The sequence below is a fragment of the Lissotriton helveticus genome, chromosome 10 (genome assembly GCF_964261635.1).
Source record: "Lissotriton helveticus chromosome 10, aLisHel1.1, whole genome shotgun sequence".
Classification (NCBI taxonomy): Eukaryota; Metazoa; Chordata; class Amphibia; order Caudata; family Salamandridae; genus Lissotriton; species Lissotriton helveticus.
The window spans coordinates 131,726,155-131,743,755 of record NC_136071.1 but is presented as its reverse complement, the minus strand read 5'-3'; the positions used below and the strand labels follow the sequence as shown (position 1 = coordinate 131,743,755).

Genomic DNA, 17,601 nt, shown 5'->3' with positions numbered 1-17,601 from the left:
TCGGCAAGGTCCCAACCCCCTGCATACAGTCCTTCAGCTGTGCGCAGCTGGAGTTAGCCACAGGGCTGGGACTTAAGCCAGGCCCTGCACACAACTCCCTCCAGTGTCCAACGCACATGCGCATGTCCTACGGCCATGCAGCCCCAACCCACATTCTCTTCTTTTTTTTTCTCTTGTCTTTTTTTCTGTTAGCATGATACTCCTGTGGTACCCATCACGCAAACCTCCACCACCATGGTACTGTGGTACCCTGTGATGGAAGCTTGTACAGTGGTTCCATCAGAAGTACTGCTGTATCTGCTGTCCAAATGATTTATTTTTTTTTGGTCTGTTTTCTTGTTCCTTTTTAGGTCTCGCTGCGATTGCAGGCCAAAGGCCTGCTGTCGCAAAGCGAGACTATTGTAATCATTCCGGCTTTCAAGGACTAAATAGGAGAGGACAAGAGACTGGCACGCGCACGCAGCAGCCTGCTGGAATCGGGATCAGGTCGCGCGCGTCAACACGCGCTCCGATTCCGGCAGGCTCTTCACAACACACATACAGCCCCCCTCCGCATACACACACATACAGAATCCCCCCCCCCCCCGAGCATACACACATGCACACACATGCACAGAGAACCCCCGGCGCTTACACACACATCCCCTACCTCATCTCGTCGACTTCGCGCTCCCTTACCCCCGCTCCTCTGGTGCGCGTGCACCACTGGATTCGATTCACGCGTCGGCTCCTCTGTGGTGCGCGCGCACCACAGGTTTCTATTCCGTGTTTATTTAAACAGCCAATTAGGAGGCAGAACTCCTTTAAGACATGCTCCCTCTCTGGTCCGCTATCATTTTAACTGCACGGTGCGTCGTGCACCCCAGCAAAAACGGCAGCTGGGGCCAATCACCTTTGTTTTTGTTTTGCTTATTATTTCCGTAGGCAGCTTTTGGTTATGCGCAGCCCGCGTCACGTAGAGACACCCGTGCGAGTACTTTAAACGTGACTTGTCTTTCATGTATGCATATCTTGCTCCGTGCACAAAAGGCCCCTTCAATAAATTATCTCGCGAGCTACTTTACAAAAATACATGACCGTGGGATTCTTTCCCAATCCTTGAAGTTCTTTTGTTGGTGAAAATGGGTGCACCTTGCCGTATCACCAATCTACACCCACAGATTAAACTACCGACCGCTTCCAACAGGAGCACATAAATATTCTTCAAAAACACTTCTATTCGATGGAACAACCTACCCCCACAGTTTTCCTAGTCTCAGCCTAAAACCAGAATTCTAACCCACTTATTACCTACCCCATGGCAACTGATTCACCAATATCTTCCAAAGATCGAATGACACCACTTCATATTAAGCCGAAATTAACTTCCCTTTACTGTCTACTTGTTATCAGAGCCTATTCTTACGGTAACCATGTGTCTTACTACTTACTCAGACCGTCTGTAAACTCAGCTTAATGTCGACACGACGTCCGTTGCTGATCTTTTAACGAACCCGTAATTTTAGCTATTCCGGCGTGGCAAAATATCCCGCCGCGCAGCCTACCCCGATACTCGTCTGCTAACTTGTAAAGGGTATCCCGGATTGGACCATTTGCGGCAGATAGCCAATTCTAGCGCGCAGCACAGAATTTCGAAGTGTTTATTGGCTTGGAGTCAGTGCGTGCCCTCCTCCGATTGTAGGCGGGGGCCGCCCCGTGAGGCGCGTGCTGAGCTGTGCTCTGTCTCTACTTGAGGTAAGTTAGTCCAGGAGCTTGAATGGTGGCTTCTTGCGTTCTCAGATTTTAGACAATGGGGTACGCCAGCAGCGTAGTGGAATGGCTGACGCCGGTTGGTAGAAGGATGAGGCGGTGTTGCCCACGTTCCTGGGGTCTCAGGCCGAGGTTGTGGCCTCCAAATGCTCGGCCAACGGCCCGTAGGATACGGGTCGGCGGTTCTCGGAGGCAGCGTGGTATGGTTTTTAGCAGTTCCTGACTGAACGGGACTCTGGTTATAGTCGCCCTTTGCTGTTAAGTTCGCTATTACTGGTAGCCCATAGTGCGGGTCAGATTTTTGTGGTATGTCTGATTTGGTTTTTTTGGCATTTCTTATGGCACCGACGCAAACTACATTCTGCAAAGCACCCATGCAGAGGTCGCAATCTGCATGCCGCATATACCCCTGAGGATCTTCAATATTGCAGGTGTTCAAAAGAAGCACTCCTATTTGCGTTGCATTGCGCTTTTTGTTCACCCCTCCTCTCTTTGCAATTTCTTTAATGCAAGGGCGTGTTTGTGTTCGCGGAAGGGAATAATTATAGAACCCTGTTCCGCTCCGCTTATTCCCTTGCTAATACATTTTATTTTAAAAAACTAGGTAGACGGCGATGGCAGTGAAATGAATTTTTAAACCATTGTAATAAGTAGTATTTTGGCTTTTAACTTGACAGGCGGTGAACCGTGAGTTATCAACGAGGATCCTGTGAAAGCGTACACATCATAAAGTAGATTGAATTGCGTACATAACATAAGGACTTGTGTTCCTACCAGTAAACGATGGAAGCTTAAGGTAGATAGGGAAGGAGACAGACTATTTTAATAAGAATAGTATGTTTAAATAGTGCAGCACACACAATCTTAGAACTTCTTTGAACACAAACTTTACACTAGATTGATCCCTAAACTAGATCCATTACGAATGATTCACCAACCCGATTACATTTTTTCTTCAACTTCGGTGTGGATACTTTTTCTAGATCCAGTGCTTTAGGTATTTTAAGCCACAGTACGTCATGCCTACAATATTTGGAAAACAATCTGATCAACCTGTGCCTAAATATACCCTTGCTTAGATGGCTCCAAGTGGGACTTGCATTGGTATCACCAGTATGTCAATGAAGTAACGTGTTAAACGGGAGCATGCACTAAGGAAATAATTATTGCTCTCGTTGATTCATCATGCAAAGAGGTAATTAGCAAAATTAAATATGAACGACACGCATTATGTACAGGATTCAGTTGTAATTAGAATGTTTTACAAGATGTTATCTCCTCAAAACGGTGATAAGAAAAAAAATATATATAAATATAGCCCTGGTTTCATACGTGTCTGTGGTGCAGCCTTCGATTCCTGTGATTAAGCCAGACCGCTTAAAAAGGACGTCAACAGTTAGATGCAGTGTAAAGTTAAGACAATCTAGTAAGGAAACAATGTACTTAATGGGTTGAATGGTGTTTAAAATGTGACTTCAGTTTGGTGATTATTTGTAAGTGGATGATATCCTAAATCGGCTTTATCATTTCTCTCAATTTTGATCAGTACTCTTACAAGACCCATAAAAAAGTAGCCTACGACAAGCATTCCATCCTGGTCTGGAGCTAGGTGTGTGCAGCTTCCCAGGGCCCAGCACTCTACTCCTAACCTTAGGGCCTTGCACCAAAGCGCCATAAATTAACCTTTGCTTTCTCTTCAGCTCAGTCGTGGCTGCGAGGCCCAGTGGGTTGGAACCCTTTCAGCTCTAGGTCATGGTTGCAAGTCCCGGGGATGGGGGCTGTCATTCCCAGGGCCTAATAGTGTTAACCTATGGCTGTGAGGACCATGCATATCTCTGGTCTTTACAGCCCCAGGTCTTGGCTGCGAGGCCCCGGGTAGTGTCTCTCAGCCCCAATAACCTTCAGCACTAGACCATGACTACGAGGCGCAGGGGGAGGCTCTCCTGCTCCTTGCTGTACTACACCATGACTTCGGGCCGTGGATGGGGCCAACATCCCTTGGCCTCGCGGCACTTGACCATGGATGCGAGCCTCCTGCCCAGCTGGGCTTTGCAGTGCTGGGTCATAACTGCAAGGTCCGTAGAAGGGAATTCACCTCGTTGGGCTGCACAGCACAAAACCATACTTGTGACGCTCAGTGGAATGGGACCCCTTCTGATCCCTGTAGTGGTAGCCTATGGCTGTGAGGTACCGGGGGGAGGCTCCCCCCCTCTTTTTCTCCTAGGAGTTCTGGATCATGGCAGTGAAGCTCAGGGGAGGAGACAATCCTGCTCCTCTGGCCCTCACAGCGGTAGACCATGACTACAAGGCACAGGGTTCTCCAGTTCTGTGCCTCTCAGCGCTAGACCATGTGTGCGAATCTTGGGGACGTTGGCGCTCCTCCCTTGAGCCTGACACTGCTGTGCTGTAGCTTTGTGCATAGGCTCATGTTAGCGGTATGTTCTTCAATAGTGCAGGCTCTAATGGTTATCGCATGCCTAATGCACCAAAAGTCTGGCAGTATTTCTCTGCAGCCAGTGGTGGGTAGAAGAGCCCCTCTCTTTCACTGGCTGCACTGTAAAGGCATAATTTAGGTGCATTGGGCACCTGATACTCCTGGAGCTAGTGACCTCGGGTATTAGGTACCCAGTGCACCAAATCATCACACAGTTTTACTGTGAAGCCAGTGGACGGGTGTGAGGGGGGCTTTAACTTTGCACCAGGACCCAAGGCACCAAGCTGTGAAGCTTGCGCTTTTCCATTCACCATGCAGCAATGTCTGAGCACAGTGAAGCCCTCACTCTGGGCCTAGCAGTGCTCATCTCCGGCTGCAAGGCCCAAGGGGTGGGTAGTCCTCTCTCCTGGGCCTTACAGCGCTAAACCATGGGTGGGAGATCTCCCTAGGCCTGCTAATGCTGGGTACTAACTGCAAACCCCAGGAACTGTTTTCTCTAGGCCTCTGAGGCACAGTGATGAGGAGTCCATCGGAGGGCTCTATCTTTCCTCGGTCCCACAGTGCACAACCATGACTTAGATGCCTAGTGAAAGTGACAACTCCCATGGGCATCACAGTGCTGGACCGTGACTGTGAAACTTGTGGGATGGTTCCTTTCTTTGGGTATAGGTATGAATAGTGCAGTGGCATGTGGGCTTGGGGAGATTAGGAACCCAACACATTCAAATTATGATGGCGTTTTACTGACCAGCAAGTGCATGAAAATGGGGTAATTTACTTCTCTTGCATCTTGATCATGGTGCCCTTGCCATGACTCTGGCCACTCTATATCCCTCGCAGCGGCCGTGGCCCCAGAGTCAAGGGGTCCAAAGTACCCACAGCTGTATTCTGCTGTCTAACCAGTAGAAAGGATTACCTTGTCTGTATCAGGGCACATGATACCATTGCTACATCACTGTCCCCTTTCTCACCGCCCTTGCACCTATGTTGTAGCTTTACAAAGATTTATTTCTAAGAACAAAACTCTAATTGAAATATAAAAACATTAAAATATTTACAGCTCCACAGACAAGCCTACATTACATTTTTTAGACACATATCAACATAGTTAAGGTTCTTTCCACAGAACAACAAATCTAAAGTTTTGAACAAAACTAAAAGGTTCACTTCTGGATTAATTTGACATAATCTACGATTACAATCCCAATGTCAAAAGATTTAGTTGAAAGTAAAATGGCTCATGCATTACTCTATTCCTTGCACAGTATTAGTTAAAATTTGTAAGAACTTTTTTCCGCTCATTCAAGAAGAGTATACAGCCTAAGCAGCGAAGAAATATACAATATCTTTCGGATCACAAATGCATCAACCATTACTTTAAAAATTCTACTTTTAAGACCTGGAATTCTCCAACTAGGATTAATTTCAATACAATGCACTTCCCACTCATCTGAAATAAGCTCAAGATCTTTTGCCTTTTAGAAAAGATTTAAAAACTTGGCTCTTTACCATCTAATCTTCTGTGCTCTTTCTTATTTGGCAGTTGTGATTTGTTTCCGCTAGGCTAGCGCCTAGACTCCTTCGGGTCGTAGTGCGCTATATAAATGAATAAATAAATAAAATAACTACATTTGTGAAAACAGGTTCTGGGCTCCTTATCAGGAATACCATCAAGTTGAGGAAAAACCTTTTTGCTCCCCTGTAAGGTTTGCAGTGGAATGAGCTATAAACTTCTTTAGGGGCAAACGGGCCCTGCTTCAGCTAACATCGATTTTCTTTTTTTCTTTCTTTCAGAGAAACTATTTTAGACAAGAGAAACTAATTACCCACGTTAATAAGCATTGGCATACCCAATAGGTCTCGCCTTTGGGACGTTTATAAGTATTTAGTTATGCAGCATAATATCCTTGTTATGAGTTAGGCTGTTTCTATAAACAAAGGCATGTCCTCCCCTACCCTATCCACTTGCAAACAGTTTCTGAGAGCAGTACTGGACACTAAGGAGGCAAATCCCTCTGAAGACAAGATACTAGACTTCAAATGCTGGCAAGCCAAGAGGCAAACATTAAAAAGAAAATTCAGTTAGCCTTCTCAAATGTTTACTAGGCATGATGGCATCCTGCTATTACCAATCTGGAGACTTCACATGTGTCCTGTCTAGGAGGAATTGGATGCATAGTGGCTAAAAGTCAAATGATCTTTGAACAATCACCTCAACCGTATGGCAGTGATGAGAACTGCTCTCTTCTGGTAGCAGTTGTACACCAACATAGCCATAGACTTGCCTTTTCTTCAAGCACCATCTCAATTTGTCATGGCTACTCATGTTTCCATGAATTGTTGGGGTCCCCAGTTACAAGACCTGGAAACTAGAGGCAATTGGTCCCACCAATAGCAGTAGCTACACGTCAACTTATTGAAGATCAAAACAATACAGATGCAGCGTAATTATTTACTTCCAGGGCTCAGAAACTTCGCTTTTCTCATAAGGACGGAGAACACAATGTCCATGTTTTATGTAAACAAACTGAGTGAAAAAAGATTCTTTCTTAGTGCTCAATTGTGGGATGTCCATGAAGGCAAAGCACCTGTCTGAGGTCAACAATGTTTAGGCTGCAATATAACACCCAACCATAAGTGGGATCTCAGTCCGACCCAGATCAACAAGGTCTTTCGCCACGTGGGTCATCTGAAACTGGATTTGTTTGCATCTGCAAACAACAAGAAATAGTGGTAGTTTGCAGTCCAGTTTTGGGATCCTGGTTCGAGGGGCGATGCCTTTTCGATTTCAAGGTCTAGGACATTTGCCTTTGCCTTTCTACCACTTTCCTTATCCCACGGTTGGTCAGTTCAGCAAGCTCAAGAGAACTCTGTCATATGATCCAGATAGCGCTACTGTAGACCCACCAGTTCTCATACACCATCCTCTTTCAGTTGCTAGAAGCCCTGTGCTTTCTACTGTGTGTACAACCAACTTAATCTCCTACTCTGGAGCACAAGAGATATTTTCCATCACAATCCAGCATCACTCTTTTTTTCCCTTTTTAGGTCTCGACTATTCTATCCTGTTAGGGATTGAATAGTTAGCTCTCGACTATTCTATCCCGTTAGGGATTGAATAGGCGAGATTATAGTAAGCAGTCCGAAAAGTCTACCCAGCCTGCGGATCGCGTACAGTTCATGTGAGGCAGGCGTGTAAGGCAGGTGCTTGCACATCAAACACCATCGGCCTCGGCATCAGACTTCAAAGGAAGCCGCTCGCACACCACCATTTGTCTGAGCCTCGGCATCAGACTTCAAAGGAATCCGCTCCCAGGCCGCTCCCCCGCCACCCTTCAGACTTTAAAGGAATGCGCTCCCGCTCTCCCACCCCCCTGCCACAGCAATGCCGAGAGCTTGGGTTTTTTTTGCATCCATTTTGTGGGGAAGCCATGTTTTGTTTGGCGTTCTCTGCACCTTTCTCGTTTTTTTTCTGGACGAAAGTGAAAGCCTACCGTGCTTGTTTACAGTAGCCTTGCTCCTCAAATGCTGTTGCTGTGTTGCCATCTCTCTAGGGACACTTTGCTTGAAAACATTCGACTTGCTAGCTGCAATGCTACATCCGCTATGCTCTGCCTCTAGACACGTTGATCCCACGCAGACTGTGCTGACTCTGCCCCTCCTGATACTGAAACTGACCAACGCAGTCACCACGCAGTCTCTTCTCTCTGTCTTATGATGTCTGCCCTGCCACCATTTACTTCGAACCCTCACACACCCTCACACACCCTCACACCCTCACAACCCTCACACCCTCACAACCCTCTCACCCCCTCACCCTCACACCCCCTCACCCTCACACCCCCTCACCCTCACACCCCCTCACCCTCACACCCCCTCACCCTCACACCCCTTCACCCTCACACACCCTCACCCTCACACACCCTCACCCCCTCACACATCCTCACCCCCTCACCCACCCTCACTTACCCTCACTCACCCTCACCAGCATAGCATAACAAAACATAGCATAGCATAGCATAACAAAAAAAAGCATAGGATAGCAAAACATAGCATAGCAAAACACAGCATAGCATAGCATAACAAAACACAACAAAGCATAGCATAACAAAGCATAGCATAACAAAGCATAACAAAGCATAGCATAACAAAGCATAGCATAACATAACAAAGCATAACATAGCAAAACATAGCATAGCAAAACATAGCATAGCATAACATAACAAAGCATAACATAGCAAAACATAGCATAGCATAACAAAACATAGCATTGCAAAGCATAGGAAAACCTAGCATAGCATAACAAAACACAACAAAGCATAGCAGAACATAACAAAACATAGCTAAACAAAGCATAGCATAACAAAACAAAACATAGCATAACATAAAACATAGCATAACATAACATAAAACAAAGCATAGCATAACAAAACATAGCAAAACACAACAAAACATAGCATACATAACAAAACATAGCATAACAGCAAAACATAGCATAGCATAACAAAACATAGCATTGCAAAGCATAGCAAAACATAGCAGGGCATAACAAAACATAGCAGAACATAACAAAACATAGCAGAACATAACAAAACATAGCATAACATAGCATAACACAACATAGCATTGCAAAGCATAGCAAAACATAGCATAGCATAACAAAATACAACAAAACATAGCTTAACAAAACAAAGCATAGCATAACAAAACAAAACATAGCTAAACAAAGCATAACAAAGCATAGCATAACATAGCATAACATTGCAAAACATAGCATAACAAAACACAACACATAGCATAACAAAACATATCAAAACACAACAAAGCATAGCATAGCAAAACAAAACATATAATAGCATAGCAAAACATAGCATACCAAACACAACAAAACATAGCATAACGCATAACAAAACATAGCATAACATAACACATAGCATAACATAACATAAAACAAAGCATAGCATCACAAAACATAGCAAAACACATCAAAACATACCATACATAACAAAACATAGCATACATAACAAAACATAGCATAACAGCAAAACATAGCATAGCATAACAAAACATAGCATTGCAAAGCATAGCAAAACATAGCTTAGCATAACAAAACATAGCAGAACATAACAAAACATAGCTTAACATCACAAAACATAGCATTGCAAAGCATAGCAAAACATAGCAGAACATAACAAAACATAGCTTAACAAAACAAAGCATAACAAAACATAGCATAACAAAACAAAACATAGCATAACAAAGCATAACAAAACAGAACATAGCATAGCATAACAAAACATAGCGTAACAAAACATAGCATACATAACAAAACATAGCATTGCAAAGCACAGCATAGCATAACGAAACATAGCATTGCAAAGCATAGCAAAACATAGCATAGCATAACCAAACATAGCATTGCAAAGCATAGCAAAACATAGAATAGCATAACAAAACACAACAAAACATAGCAGAACATAACAAAACATAGCTTAACAAAGCATAGAATAACAAAACAGCATAGCAAAACACAACAAAACATAGCAGAACATAACAAAACATAGCTTAACAAAACAAAGCATAACATAACAAAACATAGCATAACATAACATAAAACAAAGCATAGCGTAACAAAACACAACAAAACATAGCATACATAACAAAAATAGCATAGCATAGCATACCAAAACATAGCATTGCAAAGCATAGCAAAACATAGCCTAACAAAACATAGCATTGCAAAGCATAGCAAAACATAGCATAGCATAACAAAACATAGCATTGCAAAGCATAGCAAAACATATTATAGCATAACAAAACACAACAAAACAAAGCTTAGCATAACAAAACATAACATAACAAAGCATAGCATAACAAAACATAGCATAGGATAGCAAAACAAAGCATAGGATAGCAAAACAAAACATAGCATAGCATAACAAAACATAGCATAACAAAACACAACACAAAGCATAACAAAACATATCAAAACACAACAAAGCATAGCATAACAAAACACAACACAAAGCATAACAAAACATATCAAAACACAACAAAGCATAGCATAGCAAAACAAAACATAATAGCATAGCAAAACATAGCATACCAAACACAACAAAACATAGCATAAAGCATAACAAAACATAGCCTAGCATAACAAAACATAGCAAAGCATAGTATAGCATAGCAAAGCATAGCATAGCATAACAAAACATAGCATAGCATAACAAAACATAGCATAGCATAACAAAACACAGCATAGCATAACAATTCAAAGCATAGGATAGCAAAACATAGCATAGCATAACAAAACTTAGGATAGCAAAAAAAACATGGCATAGCATACAGCATCACTTCGCACCACCACAGCATCACTCAGGGGCACCACAACATCACTAAGCGCTACCACAGCATCACTGAACTCCACAGCATCACTCGTTCGCCATCACAACATCACTCAGAGCCACCACAGCATCAATCTGTTCAACCATTCAGCAACACCTGGTTCAAATATGTTCTCTCAATGTTTCAAGCTTTATTACAAATGTAACAAAAAGATGTTAATATTTCACTTCTGTTCTTGGATTTCGTCACAATAAAATACACTGAACATAATCTTCACAAAAGTTATTTACAAAACTAAGCTATTGCCATTATAAATTACAATAACTTTTATTTTAGTATTAATTATTGAATCAAAATAAAAAGCCATTGTTATTTGTAATATCAATACATGTAAGTCACGTAAATATAACACATATTGCATTACAAATGCTATAGATATCACATTTGCGAAAGTTATAACTATTGGCATTGTAAATGACAAAGCTATTAATTTCGCTATTTTCAAAAACAAAAGAGAAATAAAAAATGTCATTTACAATACCAATAGCTCAAACTTTCCTAATGCGAGACCTATTGCATTGCAAATGCTTGTTTTATTACTTTTATGATCTGTGGAAGGGGTAGTCCCTATGGTTCCTACCTGCAAGTGCCGAGGGGGTCGGGTCTTTTCTTGTTCCTTTTTTTTTTACTTTTATGATCTGTGGAAGGGGTAGTCCCTATGGTTCCTACCTACAAGTGCCGAGAGGGTCGGGTCAGATTATTCCCTAACCGGAACCCTTATGCCGTTTTTCAAAAACATGTTTGCAGTGCACAATGACCTCGTCCTATAATGGTGGCAGCAACATTTTGTTAAGTCGAGCATTCGAGACCTCTTGTATATACTTTAGTATATACTTATATGTGTATTTACTTTGTGGGCTCTGGGGACCAGCCCTACGACTTGTCTGCTTCCGCCTAGGGACGTTGTTTTCTGTTCAACTACCTCTATTTAACGGTCTTGATAGAAAACGACCAGCAGAGGTCAGCAAAATACCAGAATTGCTTTCTGCTTAGGAAACTTTTTAAAAAAAATTCTGGCATCTGTCTATATTTAACTTTCATGATAGAAAATGACCAGCAGAGGTCAGTGAAATACCAGAATCACTATCGCATTCTCTAGATTCCAGTCCATAGAACTTCTCTTCCACGAGCACCCGTAGACAATAATATTTTTTTCAAATCTTGTATTTTCTGTGATATGACTACCGAAGACCCTGATTTTATATTAAAAACAGAGATTTGGACTATACCATTTCGCCCTGAAAGGCAATATTTCTCTCCATGTTTTCCCATACCTGGTGTGTCAAGCAGTTTGATGCTTACTTTCCCTCCATGTTAAAGAACAGTAGATGTTTCAGCACCCAGGGTAATGTGCTGCATAGCTAAATACATATAAGGTCCCGAATGCGAGACCGATTGCTCTGTACCTGGGTACATGTACTGCAGTAACTAAATGTTCTGCATGCTATATTAAGGCAGCGCTACTGCACTGGTAGCTTCTTCACTAACTCAACTGATGTTTGAGTCAGGAGGCACATTAAGTGCCTGGGCTGCTGCAGATCATCATCTGGGTGGACTATTTCCGATACATTCAGAAACCAATTTTTTGCCTCAGACAGTTATGTATTTGAAATACCTACAGCTAGTCTTCCGAATTTTTTATGCTGGATCACATGGAACATGCCTTTTCAATTCTGTTCAGTTTCCTGCCTGAAAAACGTTTGAAAAATAAAACATGCCTTTTATTAAAAAAAATGTGAATGTTCAGTTTTGGGATACCTTAAGAGGTGTCTTTGCTTTTCCTACAAAATCTTGGACATTTATTTTGTACTTATACTTTTAAGTGTTTTTACGAACAAGCATTGGCAAGGCCAATAGCTTGGCACTCACATTATGAACCTGTTGGTTTTATCAGTGCTTGATTACTTTTTATTATTATTTTGAATGTTTAATAAAGCTTAACTGACTCCAGAGAGCTGTGAGAATTTTACCAGCATGGATAAGCAAAAAATGGAATAAAAAATTACAATTAAATATTTCATTCGGTAGCGAAATTCAGCTTGAGGACAGGGAGACAATAAATTAAAAGCTAAAGGGGATAATGATCAAGAAAAAGTGCTTTAGATTTATAAATGTGATAATAGTGCATTTGGCATTGTACTGTTGAAAACACTCTTGGTTTAATGAATTTGGTGTTGCGTAATGTTTTGTGTAATATTTCATGTTTGAATCTAACAAGTTACTTTGGTGTGCTGTGTTCCAGAATCTGGCATGAGTGGGAAATCGAAAACAACACGTTCGCTGGCATGTGGATGAGAGAAGGTGATTCTTGTGGGAACAAGAACAGACAAACCAAGGTATGCTATTTTTTTTACAATGTGCAGGATTTTTGTTTCTGAAGCCTACACAAGTATAAAAGATATTAGGCGTGGTTGTGAAACAAAGAGTATGTCATTTTTTTTTTTTTACTACATTCAAAATAAAGTTAACTAAGTACATAATTATTTGTAATTAATTGTTTTAACTACTCTTTGATTTCCCTCCCTATACATCTGTTCTATTCTGACGAGCACAATCCTTTTTCCTCCCCCTGGAACAACCCTCTTTTCTGTTTTGAAATGTTCTCTACAGTGATCTGTGAGAATAACTGTGAGATTAAACGGTCACTATTCAAGCTATCTATGGTGCTTGTGTCATTTTGAGGATATACTTAATTGAATTGAGAAACAACTGGGGTACATGTATGATGTAACTTGAGTTCTATGTGTACCATGTTCATAGATTTTGACTTAGCACCTTCGCTGCGGCAGCTATTCCGCCGCAGCGCTAAGGGGGCGGGGGGCCGCGTGGCGCTCACACGCTGGTGACGGAACCGCTCCGTCACCAGCCTCGATTGAGCTGTGCTCATGACGGAGCGGTTCCGTCATGGCCCCGCCCGCTCAATAGAACGCGAACGCAGGCGGAAAATCAGCACCGCGCAGGCGCGTCGGGCGGGCCATGACGTCACCGCTCTGTCATCAGCACAGCGCCACCGCGGCTGATGACGGAGCGGTCCCGTCATCAGCGTCGAAGAGGTTAATGAATACCTTCCTAAGGAAATTATTCTAGGACTATTGTTTTCTATACCGAGCATTACCCAGGTCCATGGATTAGTATGGGTCACCCCAATATTTTGTAATGGGTGTCTACAGGGATAGGCTTCTGCTCTTGGGATCAAGCCCCAGTGCATGCAGCCATTCTGATCCTCTCTCGCAAGGCTGTTCCTGCTCAGCATCCATGCCCTCAGTCCACTGTGTAGCTCTTGAGTGTGCTGGGGTAGTTTCTCTGACCTCTCCTGGAATCTGTTTTTGTTCTATAGAGGGCTGTCCTCGCCTTGTTCCTCTCTCAGGGAAGAGACGGCTTCACCATTAGTGGGCCAGGTTAGAGGGTTCTTGTGCGTCTCAATGTGTGCCTCTTACTTCACTTTGACATCTCTCCAATGAATCCTGGTTCATACTATGGACTCCTCTTCATGCCATTTTTTTGCCCCGCTTCAGCATCTCCCTGGAGAACAGCGCTTCACACCAAGCGCTCCTTCATATCTTCTTCGGGGGGAAAGTGCACGTTCCCCTCTTGGTGAGCAGTCCAGCCGAGTCCTCATTCAAGGTGGCCAGTGCGGGTCTGCTATCTCCACTCTGCTTATCCTCCATCAGATTTGTCTTTCAGTTACTACCATTTTTGTTGTATATTCATGTTGATTGATTTCAAGAAGTTTTTTGCAGAAAAATGATCTAAGATGTTAACCATGCATTTGGAAAATATAGCAGTAGGAAAGATCAGACTGCTTGACGGGCAGGAACTTTAACAACCCAGGCCAGAGGGTATGGAGAGTTGAACATAGGTATCCATACCTATCCGGCAGAAATCCAGTTCGATTGTTGACTTTCCAGATACTAGGCAGGTTGATTGAGTCCCTCCAGACATCATTCCAGCCATTGAGTGGCGAACGTAGCCAGGCCTGCAACTCTGTATCTTGGGTATTTCAGGGAGTGTGATTCACGAAGTGTCAAAGACTAGAACAGGTGCAGGCAAAACTCAACCAGAGCTGCGGCTCCGCAAGGAAACGCTCCGACTATGATGCCCTCATCAGATATCTGTTCTGTGTGCTTCCCCAGTCTCACAATCTAGTCCTCCCTGAGTGGCCACTAACCCTCTCTCCATTCCGTGACATTCTGCCTTTTGACCCTTGTCCATGCCTCCTGGTGATGCCCCCTGATACTAAGGTAAGGGAAGAGTTGAGAGAGGGAGTGACTGCGTAATGCAAGGCTAATTATGGTTCATTATCGAGAACAGGCCCATGCCTTAACCACCTCTCCCTTCACACACTTCCTGGGTGAGACGGGAAATAGCCTTTACAGTGAGGTTTTTACCACATTGTGTCTTTACAATGCATGCATTTAGCACGCATTTAAGATACGTTGGGAGGTCTCCCCACAAATATTTTTATAAATATGCCTGGTATTGGCGTGCGTGGTAAAAGAATAGCTGTTCCAAAAACAAATGCGCTGTAAAGGCATGCAAAGTATTTCCCTGGGTTGTTCCATCATACAACCCATCATGACTGAACAGTAGGGAAGCTGCAGAGTAGAATCTGCCCGCCACTGCATGCCCTCTTTTTCCTGCAGCACCACCAGCACACCTCCTGCACCTGGCATCCCATCTCCACCGCACTTGTTTATTCTCTCTGCAGTTCTACTCTGCGTTTGTAGCTTGTAGGTGCTTCGGCACATGCCTGCACCGTGCAATTCCTTCACCATGCCTCTGTTCTCTATATAGCTTTATAACTGTGGGCCACCAATGATACCCTCTTCAGAGCCTTGATTCAGGGTTTGGTGAATTAGAAGATGCACTGCTCAGCAGTGCAGAACAGCTGCTTCCTTGGACTTCTCCATTTGTGTGGAACAGAGGAGTACTGTAAGTAAGAAATCTCCATAGAGTAAAGCTCCTCCGTGGGTCATATTTCTCTGGCTGTCCTCTTGACAGCAGTTTGTTTTTAACCTCTTGGGTGCGGCCGCGATTCTGCGCCTGTGCGGCGTTTTTCAAAGTGGGCAGGTTCATGACGGCCCCCAGCCGTCATTGGCACACGAGCACCGTGATGCATGATGGCTGGGGGCCGTCATCAGCATCGAAGGGGTTAAAGGGCATTAGCGTATTATCCTGTGCTTCCAGTAGAGACACTTGGGCAGTCCACACTTTCAGCCCTGGAAATGGAAATCAACTTCCAGTCTGCATCATTTTCTAAAGCTTGAGTTGATACTAGGGTGAAATATATGTCATCTTATGGGGAGAGATCTCGTCTTTGTAGTAATAATAAATATTAGAACATTGGAATGTTGGGAGCTCCATTGAAAACAATGGAGTGCTCTGGGCTTATAATGGCTGGTATAAGCCTGGAGCTCCAACATTCCAATGTTTCTTTGTTCACAGCTCTGGCTGTGAACAAAGGCTTCAGGGTACCTGAGGGGATTCCAATCCCCTCACGCTCCCAAAAGGCTTTGTTTTTTTTGTTAGAACATTCCGTCCTCTAGTGACAGAATGTTCTAATAGCCTTATAGCCCTTCGTAGATGGGCTATACCGCTATTAAAGTCCCTCTCCCTTGTTAAAGGCCCTCGCCTTCGGCTCGGGGCCTTTAACGCTGGAGAGGGCCTTTAATACCTTTAATAGCCGGTATAGCCCTCTACGGCGGGCTATAATAATAATAATAAATCCAGCTTTGAAATGCGCTACTTATCACCCACAAGCAGGCGGGCAACTAGAGCCAAATTTCGGGGCGGCTGAAAAATATTTCGGGGGGGGGGCTAATTCTTCCAAACATAGACAGAGTGGCTGTAAGAAGGGGCGAACACACAACAAAAGCCTCATTTACACGTAAATGGTCTTTTAAAGACCTGTTAAGTACTCGGGTGCGGCTGTTATTAAATGCTCGCCAGTCCGCGAAGCTGTCTCCGGCCGGGCTGACACACACGACGGGGGGGGGTGAATCCCCGTGAGCCCAATGGGTGTTGCGCGCCTGCCCCTAAGGGTATCCAGGCGCTGGGGGCCGACGGGGTAGATGAAGTGAGCTATTGGCCAGAGTCACGTGATGCTGAGCTGCCGCTGACCGAACCATGAACCCGGCGCTCTAAAGTCATACTCTTTGGCTGCTTCCCCGCACCGGTGATCGAACCGTGAGCCCCACGCTCTGGAGTCTGCTGCTCTGGCCGCTACGCTACACCAGGGATCGAACCGTGAGCCCTGCACTCCAGAGTCAGACACTCTGCCCGCTGCGCCACACCTCTCCCTCTAGTCCGTTAAAATAAATGTTTCAGTTTTGCATTGGCCACCAAGCTTCATATGACAGTTTGTTAGCCTCACCAAAATCCGGTTTTCACCAATCTTTGGCAGACGTTGACTGAACACAGCTAAATGAATTGCATATTACCACACATTCTTTACCACAAAGAATACAGACTGCAGAGAAATTGGGTGTAGGTGCACAAGCAAAACGGAACATCTACCACCATGACCAGCCCCCCCCCCACCCCCTCCACCCATCGACCCAGAAGACAACAGGCCGTTGTTTTCCTAAGCAACTAAGAACAACAGAACGCGGTACACTCATAAGTGCCTGAGATGACGTCAAAGTTTATTATTGTGAAGTTTTATAAAAGAAATCCTTTATTTGTTGCACAAATGTGATTTGATTGCAGCCTGTGACATGATCATAACGCTGCATGCGATTGATTTTGTCACAGACTACAATCGAATCACTATTTTTTGTGGCCTCCGTTACGTTCTTACCGCTTTAATTACATGTCTCTTATTTTCTACCCGTCTTCAGGTTCTCCTTGTTTGCGGAAAAAGCCATAAGTTGGTGCAAGTGTCCGAGCCCAGTACCTGTGTGTACTCTCTGACCTTCGAGACGCCTCTGGTCTGCCACCCTCATTCTCTGCTAGGTATGACAAGCAGGGCATGCGACCATGGTTGCTAAGTTGAATGACTTCTAAAATCCTCA

At 43.8% G+C, this 17,601-nt stretch overlaps 1 protein-coding gene across 1 annotated transcript in view; it reads left to right on the top strand.

Moving 5' to 3' along the window:
- GNPTG (N-acetylglucosamine-1-phosphate transferase subunit gamma) overlaps positions 1-17,601 on the top strand; it is a 64,174-nt gene that overhangs the window by 26,768 nt on the left and 19,805 nt on the right. The window contains exons 6-7 of the mRNA XM_078664932.1: positions 12,831-12,924; positions 17,428-17,542. Of these exons, the coding sequence (XP_078521058.1) occupies positions 12,831-12,924; positions 17,428-17,542 (209 nt within the window). The remainder of the gene's footprint in view (positions 1-12,830; positions 12,925-17,427; positions 17,543-17,601) is intronic.